This window comes from Gaeumannomyces tritici (assembly GCF_000145635.1).
Source record: "Gaeumannomyces tritici R3-111a-1 unplaced genomic scaffold supercont2.138, whole genome shotgun sequence".
Lineage (NCBI taxonomy): Eukaryota > Fungi > Ascomycota > Sordariomycetes > Magnaporthales > Magnaporthaceae > Gaeumannomyces > Gaeumannomyces tritici.
Window position 1 is genome coordinate 1 of NW_008804682.1, and position 8,178 is coordinate 8,178.

General features: G+C 56.6%; 4 protein-coding genes across 4 annotated transcripts; 2 read left to right on the forward strand and 2 right to left on the reverse strand.

The window, feature by feature from the left end:
* Nucleotides 1–2,055: 2,055 nt before the first annotated feature.
* Nucleotides 2,056–3,418, forward strand: GGTG_14103 (hypothetical protein). Its single transcript, XM_009232030.1, has 2 exons — nt 2,056–2,918; nt 3,041–3,418. The coding sequence occupies exons 1-2, from the start codon at nt 2,376–2,378 to the stop codon at nt 3,257–3,259; spliced, it is 762 nt and encodes a 253-aa protein (XP_009230294.1). The 5' UTR covers nt 2,056–2,375; the 3' UTR covers nt 3,260–3,418.
* Nucleotides 3,419–3,652: 234 nt separating this feature from the next.
* Nucleotides 3,653–4,145, reverse strand: GGTG_14104 (hypothetical protein; the record flags this gene model as incomplete). Its single annotated transcript, XM_009232031.1, has 2 exons — nt 3,653–4,065; nt 4,127–4,145. The coding sequence occupies 2 exons, from the start codon at nt 4,143–4,145 to the stop codon at nt 3,653–3,655; spliced, it is 432 nt and encodes a 143-aa protein (XP_009230295.1).
* Nucleotides 4,146–4,733: 588 nt separating this feature from the next.
* GGTG_14105 (hypothetical protein) lies at nt 4,734–6,334 on the reverse strand (the record flags this gene model as incomplete). Its single annotated transcript, XM_009232032.1, has 2 exons — nt 4,734–5,416; nt 5,473–6,334. The coding sequence occupies 2 exons, from the start codon at nt 6,332–6,334 to the stop codon at nt 4,734–4,736; spliced, it is 1,545 nt and encodes a 514-aa protein (XP_009230296.1).
* A 1,320-nt stretch (nt 6,335–7,654) lies between these two features.
* Nucleotides 7,655–8,178, forward strand: GGTG_14106 (hypothetical protein; the record flags this gene model as incomplete). Its single annotated transcript, XM_009232033.1, has 2 exons — nt 7,655–7,881; nt 7,945–8,178. Coding segments are annotated over exons 1-2 (424 nt in total), but the record flags the coding sequence as incomplete, so codon positions are not given.

An 8,178-nucleotide genomic window follows, 5' to 3' on the forward strand; every position in this document is an offset into this window, starting at 1 on the left:
TCTCTCTCTCTCTCTCTCTCTCTCTCTCTCTCTCTCTCTCTCTCTCTCTCTCTCTCTCTCTCTCTCTCTCTCTCTCTCTCTCTCTCTCTCTCTCTCTCTCTCTCTCTTTCCCTCCCGCTGGGGTTATCCGAGCACAGGGGGCCGCGTGATCCGGCGCCCGTGTTGAGTCACCACCAGACAAGCGAGGTGGATAGATGGCGCGATACGCCCCGTGGAACCGACACCAGCCTTGCCTGCCGGCTGGACCTCTTTTTGAAATGACGAAGGGGGAGACGGGTCTTGTGAGCCGCGTTCCCCGACTTGGGGCGCTCTCGGTTAAATCCCACCACTTGCCTTGCCCCTTGCTGCTCGCACAGGAGAACCCGCCCTCGCCGCCGTCATGACCTCGGCGGGAAGAGGAAGCCCTGACCAGCCGCCCAAGCCTAGGACAGGAATGACTGATAGTCCCACTCGGTGGATGGCGATTCCTATGCCAGGCCGCCACTGCACTCTTTTCCCCTCTTCATCTTTGCCGACGATATGAAACCCCCACCCCCGACTGCCGATGACCCCCCACCCACATCCTGGACTGGACTAGTCTTTTGGTCTTGTCAAACTGTTGGAAATTGTCGATGCAGGAGTGTATAACACCCTCGGCATTCTCTAGTGGCTTTTTCGCATGGGGGTTGTACTCAGCCTGAGACTACAGAGAGCCCAGCATCTTCTCGATACAGGATCAAGACCACCTTGGAGCCAACTCCGGCTTGGTTTACTTTGCTCGACAGCATCAATCTTGTGCTCCCCGTATACTTCCAGTCAACATGTACTTGCACCATTCCGGCTGTGATCCACGTGAAAAATGGAGTTTATCTAGCTCGGGCCCGACCCTATGGCAAACAAATACACTGACTGTAGCGGAGGCGAACCAGTAGTGCGGCGCCACAATGCCGTTGTACCTAGGGTACGGTAGCAGGGCGGTTCGCCTATTATCTCACAGGCTGCCTTAATTTTCCAGTATCCGACACGCGGATGGGTTCACAAACAAAAAGAGGCTCGAGCTTCGGGTGACATCGGCTTGGTATCAACCGGTATCTGTTCGATACCGAGCGCTCGGTGGCGCTCCCTTACCCAATGGTCTCTTGTCAAACGCCACAACAGCCGTCATATCTACCAGTCCTCCCCTTACCGGCAATCACACAGGAGATGGATGGGCAATCCCGGGGGTGCCAGACACGCGACGGTCAATCTCGGCCACTCCTCAGCCTATAAGAGACCAGGATTGCCGTCAGACAACCCCCTTTATGGCCCTGCTACGTGAACAAGAACACACCCTCCGGACACCAACTGACGTTGTTGTTTTGTGCTCTCTTAGTCTATCCAGGCTTTACGCGCGTAGGCAAAATTCTCACACCGACCAAGAAGCCATCCTCCTGAAGTGCCTACCTACCTGCACCAACCACCTCTCAAAAATCCTCAAGAGCCGAGAAGGCGAGTGCCAGGCCAGCCAGGCCAGCCATCCGAGAACCTGCCAGTAGCAATCAAGGGGCCCCAAAGAGGTCACATCTGCCAGGCAGGACCGGTCAAGGAAAGTAGGTGCGAGGAGGAAGTCTGTGGCCGGCCGGCGAGGAGGTGTCTGCGCACCTCTGCGAGGTCATGGGACGTGGATGAGAATGGCATACAGAGCGATCCCAAACCACAACCATGACGCGACAGCAAGCACTGGAGAGAGGATCCTATCGGCTGGTGCCCCGGGGGCACGAGAAAAAAAAACACGCAAGCCCTGGACTCGCCAAGGAGGAGTTACTCGGTGTCACTTCCCAGGCCGCGATCGGGCGTTCCACGTCCTGGGAAGGCAGTCTCTGATGAACAGAGGAGCCCCAGAAAAGGGAAAACGCCCTTCTCTGCCTGCCGGGGAAGATGAGGCTCGGTGGGAGGTGCGACCCAAACGAAAACAAAGGGCGGGGAGGAAGTCGGAACTCGTCCAGAGATAGCGAGGGAAAAGTATAAATGGGCAGGAGCGGGCCGCCGGTCTCCCAAGCACCAGATAAGCAGGAGGCTTGGTGAGGATAGGTTCCCTCACTGGTTTACCCCCCCTATCACCATCTTTGTTTGCTTGGACAGGCACTCTGTCTGACGCTTGTCTACCAGCTGCTCCCAAATCACTCTCTACCACAGACCCGGCCTGCACCAGGCCCTATCTTCTCTTGTATTGCACGTATCCCCGCTTGCCATCACTCTCATTTCAGAGAAAGCAAGCTCTTGGCCCGTCTTGACACTCTTTTCTTGACAACCTCAAACCCTCTCTTCTGGGCCATCCCCATCTCGGCCGAAAGCCAACTTACTACCTACCCCATCTACCTTAGCTACCTACGCGCCAAGCTCTGTGCTTTTCAGCAATGGCGACGCGCGCACTCCTCCTCGCCCTCGCCATCATCGCCCCCCTCCTGCCCCTCGCCTCCTGCTCCGGGCTCGGGGTGGCGGCGGCGCTCCCGCACAGGGGCGTGATCCCCGAGGACAGCAGGGCCTTTGGCTTCACCCGCTCGGCCCTGCCGCTGCAGTCGGTCCCCTGGCAGCAGCAGCAGCAGCAGCAGCAGCAACAGCACCCCGCCGGCGGCGGGCGGCAGCGGCGCACCACGCCCACCAGGTCCCTCCTCTCCCACGACGCGGCCGAGCACAATGTCGCGCTCGAGTACGCCGCGGCGGAGGGCGACAGGGATCTCCTGCCGACCGAGACGCGGTCCCCGAGCGCCAACTCGACCGAGAAGTGCCTGCTGTGGCACGACGGGCTCGGCAGGCTCAACTGCCACCAGTTCTCGCTCGTGTTTGGCAGCCGGCGCAAGCTCTGGATCTGGCAGTGGTGGAACAAGAACGAGATCACCATCCGGGGTGAGCACAACATTTGGAAAAAGGACGTCCTCAGGTGCGAGGGGACCAAGTGGGTACGTATCGAACTGGGTGTGGGAAGTCATATCACTCCCCATCCAAGCATCCAAGCATCCAAGCATATCCAGACTATATTGGACGTTGACTAACAAGAGACAAACCCCCCTGGCCATATCAGACCACCGTTACAAGTTGGCTGCCCTACACGATTGTGATCCACAGCGGTAGAACGTGCGAGTTCACGCCTGACGACAGCCACAACTACGAGGGCGTCATCGTCAAGTACGCCAACCAGTACTACGACGCCAACAAGGACTGCGAGCTGAGGAACGGGTACGAGACGCTGCGCTGCCTGATCCCCATCGACCCGGCCGTCTGGAACTCGACGAGCCCTTGAGCTTCCTGTCTTCTCCCCATCATCCTTCCATTCAATTCGGCCGCCTTGTCTTTTCCGATACCCCTTTGTTACATACCTTTGTCCCCTGTTGCTGAATGCGCATCACTCGTTCGGCCTGTCTGGTACCGGCGTGGAATCATCATGTCCGTAACGTCTGCCTTCTTGTCTTTTTTTTTCTCTTATCTTCTGTTATGTCTTTACATTACCCTGCAGTCTAACTACGGCAGTGTTTGTCGCTTGAATGGTCTCGGACAGCACTTGCAAGTGCTGCGGCGTTTGCCTCAGGTATTCTGATGATGGTAGATTCGGTGCGAGAATACTTTCGTCAGGCTTCCTCCTCACTGCCTGCACCATTGTCATCAGACCCGACCTAGAAAATTCTACCCCCTAGTTTCATATGATGCATGAGAAGCGGGAGTGTTTACGAGTGAAGTGATGTTCTTGGGAGGAGCTCATGCAATGTAACTTCAGCCACTTGGAAACGTATGCTTGAGGGTCGTGGTGGGGTTGGACATAATCTCGAAAGGACGAAGTGGATTGACCGGGAGGAGCCTTGGGTTCTGGATGGTATAAATACGTCCGTAGTGTTGCTTCATTACCCAAGTTATGCACCAAGGCGGCCAGCCATACTTTGTGTGCCTTGGTTAGTTGCATTCGCTCCAAAGGTAGCGCGGTCAGTCGCACTCGCTTCGGAGGTGGCGGATCAGTTTCGGTTGCCGCGCCGAGTCGTCTCTTCCGAGCTTGCAGGGGCGTCACGTCCCAATCGAAATCCTCGCTCTCGTTCTGGCTCTGCAAAGGTATCGAATCTGGTGAATGGCAGATTAGCAACGCCTTCTCGTACGTCGACGCGGGCAAGTGCAATAATACTTGAGTAAGAGTCCGGCATTCTGCAAAGAAAGGCAGTGCGGTGCCTTGGAAACCCTGGCTATAGTAAAACGGCAAACGAATCTTCTGGTAAAGGGGGCATTGTGTCAACGCGATCAGAACACGGGCATGAAAGGATCGACTAAACTGCAAACAAAAGTGCCGTATCGCCGTTTGGCCGTGGGAGCGGCGGTTTTGGAGGTGTCGTCTTCGACTGCAATCGCGCGTCACGGAGCCAGAACCAGCGATGACCCAAATGTACCACCAAGGTAAAAGAGGAACGTTGTTGTAGCTAGGGCTACAACATGTGCGTGGTTCTTATAAAGGAACAACTGCATCGTAACAACAGGCTTCGTTGACAAACTGGAGGACCACTGCCTACCAAAGGTGGGCGTCATTTTTAACGACGCCGGCGAGGCGCGCCCCGCGCCATTTCAAGCACGCCACAAAGCACGGTCCTGTCCCGCCGCGGGGGCGGCAGCGGTCCCACCCAGCCGATTCTCGTCGAAACGCCAGAGGATAATACCTAAGCTACGAGGCTGAGTAAGATGCCGTCGTTTGCGGGGGTATAAATTGCGCTGCATACAACACTTTCATCAATTTTTTCTATTTATGTTTTAAATTTCTCAAATACTTTACCCAACATACCTTTTAAAAACACCGAATCCTTATATCGGAAAGCCCCTCGCGCGTTCTTTAGCATTAAAGCGACAAGGACAAAGGCGGCGAACAAGGGCGGGATAATGTAGGCGAAACCTAAGGTTTTGCCGCTCCCGACGCGGGTCGCGGAAAGAACGGTGGTCGCGGGCACGCTCACGGTTGCCGAGTTCAAGCGCGATGTCACCAGAGCCATGGTTAGGCCCAGGCAGTCTTCCAAACTGTTACGGGAGTTGGGGAAGGCGTAAGGCGGTTTACTGTTTTGTACGCAAATGTCCATAGAGTTGAGGAAGCCGTAGTAGTTGTTTTCTGTAAAGGGGTAGTGGTTCGCGGCAACGGCGATTCCGGTGAGGCCGAGGTTGTCCTGGGCGCGGAAATCGACGCAATTGCCGGCCGACGACGAGGCGTTGAGCTGGCGGCCTAAGCTTGTGCCGGCCATAGCGGCGGCGTCACGTAGGCTAAGGGTAACGTTGCGGAAGCGAAACGCATCTGTCGTGTCGACGGTACAAACGACGGCAAAGGTGGGCGGCTGAAGGTCCACCCCAAGCCGCCCACTTACTATACTGGCGAACATGTTGCTACTACTGCCGAGTACGATAGTCGCCTTCCCGACGCCCGAAGACACGCATGTAACCGCTTTCATAACGTCGCAGTTTTCGCAGTTGCTAAGCTGGTAGTGCCACTGCAGGTACCGTCGTCGTTTTTAACCGTCAGCGGCCCAGCGCGGTCCGGAGCGAGCATAGCGACGGTGGCCTTGCCCCCCTTCTGACAGGAGACGGGGTTCGACACCATGGTCCGGACGCACTGCGTGGTTGAGAGCGCGTCCGACCCGTACGCCGACGCCGCTAAGGCCGACCCATAAATCTCGGCCGGGGCGCCGAGCGCACCTGGGTACACGGCAACGCCAAGGTCCGAGTAGGCGTAGCCCGTCGCGCTTACGTTACTAATCCCGTTTATTAGCCCCCAGGCCTGTACGGCGGGACAGCCTGTCGCGAAAACGTCGACGTTAATGGTCGACCCGTTCGCTAGTGGCCAATTGTAGCCGTTGCCGGACCCGGACTCGATCACCCTCGCGCACGGGTAATACGGCAACCCTGACGACACAGCGATGTTGTTTTCAACCGCCCTGGTCGCCAGTGACGGTGTGATGCTGGTGGCGATGGCGGCCGTGATTAAGCTCGTGCCGAGGAAGGAAAAGGTGATTCGCCAATGGCGAAACGAATCCTGCCAGCGGCCGACGCCCAGTGCGACGCGGAGCCGATCGAACTGCTGTCTGTCGCCCCCGGGAGGTCCAAACAGCAACGGCATATAGGAGTCGAGCTGGTCCGACCCGCCCACCCACAGCAGACGGATCTGCGATGCCACGAACGACGCGAAGGCGGACGCGACGACGGTGGTGACAGAGGTGTACCAGGCTCGATAAGTACCGTCGATCGGTCCGTGCTGGGTTAGGTAAAACGGCTGGACAGTCACGGTAATGGCAAGAGCGGCGGCGAGGAGGCATCCGAGGAGTGCTAAGCACGGAAGCCTCGCCTCTTTTACTGTAAGCGCCATAATAGGGATTTGCGTATCGTTGTTAATCTTTTGGCTAGCTAAGCCAACCTAGCTAGCTATTGTGGTAAAGCCTGGGAAGTTCTATCTTAAATACGCGTTATTATCGGCGGTTAATCGATGAGCTGAGGCCGAAGTCAAGCTCGCGTCCTACCCACCGCGCACGTCGGGCAGCAACACATGGGCTAAAAACTGTTTGCGGCTCTTTAATTAGTTGCGGCCTACGAGGGTGTTTGTCGCATAGTACCGGCGTCGGGCCGGAGGGCTAACGCCCAATAAATTGTAATTAGCGGTGGCATTGGTTAACGGTTAAGGGCCAACGGTAGGCCCGTTAGTCCTCCGCACCTCCAGCCGGGCCCAGGGGAGGTCCCGAGGGTCCCCCCGCCCAAACCCGGCCTTACCCCTTTTCCGGCAACCCGCCGGCTAACACCACCACTACTACCCGCAGCGCTTACAACGCCCTGGCGTGACATACGCCCTCCTGCCGATTGCCCGCCCACTAACAAAGAGCACCGGAACGCGGCCCGACCTCTGTCACAAAGGAGGCTATCACCAAGGGCCGGTACACTGTTCCAGGCCTTGGCACGGAAGATTTGCACGGGCACCGGGCAGATGCTTACCGAGCACCCGTCGGCAACAACAGGGATGCGGTAGTGGGTATCGCACCTGCAAGAGAGGTATCACCGTATATAAGGAGGGCACTGTTACAATTAGACCTCTGCTCCTAAGGTAAGGCACCCGTGGAGCACTAAATGGTAGCCCGTGACTTGAAGACTGAGGGGATTCACAAAGATCTTAGGTGCAGGTCTGGATGCTTGCTCCAAGGGATACTTGGAAGCTAACTTAAATTAATTGATGCCAGTGCATCTATTAAGGCTATCTAGGACGAAAGGACATCCTTTCCTTCTTATACCAGTGGTGTCCTTACACCACTTCCCTTGGCTCTGTGCCTCTCTCTTTTGCGATCACAGATCCAGAGATCCTCTACTGGATCTATGGCTTTGTCCCCTGAGAACACAGATCCAAGATCCCCTTACTCACGTAACCGGCGTCACGTGAGTTAACAAGCTGGTGAGGTGGGGTAGAGATATCCAAAGGCGTGGCCCAAGCCGCCTACCCCCCTTGCCCCTGGCCGTTGGTGCGATCGTAACATATATATAAAAATTTACGTTATACTTTATTTATTAGCTTATCTTAAAAATGCGTATGCGTTGCATATGCAATGTATATGCGTTTTTATCCCCACTTTTCCCCACCTTGTTTGAGATCTTCGCCCACCTTGGCTGAGCTATCCCCTCGTTTCTCTCAGCCACCCAAATCCTACGCACCACCGAAGTATTAAATACCCAATCTTACCACGATGCTTCTCATGCAAGTTGCGGTTCTCGATGACTACCAGGGAATTTCGGAGCCCCATTTTGAGACACTTGACAAATCCATCTTCGAGGTCACGACGTTCAAAAACACACTGCTCCCCTATAGCCACCCTGATACTCCCACAAAGGTCAAAGATGAGCTCGTCACAAGACTGGAGCCATTCACGGTGATTTGTATGATTTGATCTGGACTTGGTCGTGACCGTTTCACCATCTCATCCGCTCACATACACCAAGGCACCATGCGGGAGCGGACGCCGTTCCCGGCCGAGCTGATAGCGCGACTGCCCAACCTCAAGCTCCTGCTGACGACGGGGGTGCGCAATGCCTCCATCGACCTCGCCGCCTGCCGCGAGCGCGGGATCCCCGTGGCGGGGGCCAAGGACCAGGCCCGCGGGGACACGGCGGCCGCGCCGGGCGGCAGCGTGGTGCCGGGGCTGGCGGCGGCCGGCACCGACTCGACGACGCAGC

What these genes read in the sequence shown, in the direction of transcription:
- GGTG_14103 (XM_009232030.1), top strand. Translation starts at nt 2,376, where the DNA reads ATGGCGACGCGCGCACTCCTCCTCGCCCTCGCCATCATCGCCCCCCTC. An exon ending in GGTGCGAGGGGACCAAGTGG is followed by an intron (nt 2,919 to 3,040) that starts GTACGTATCGAA and finishes TGGCCATATCAG; the next exon opens with ACCACCGTTACAAGTTGGCT.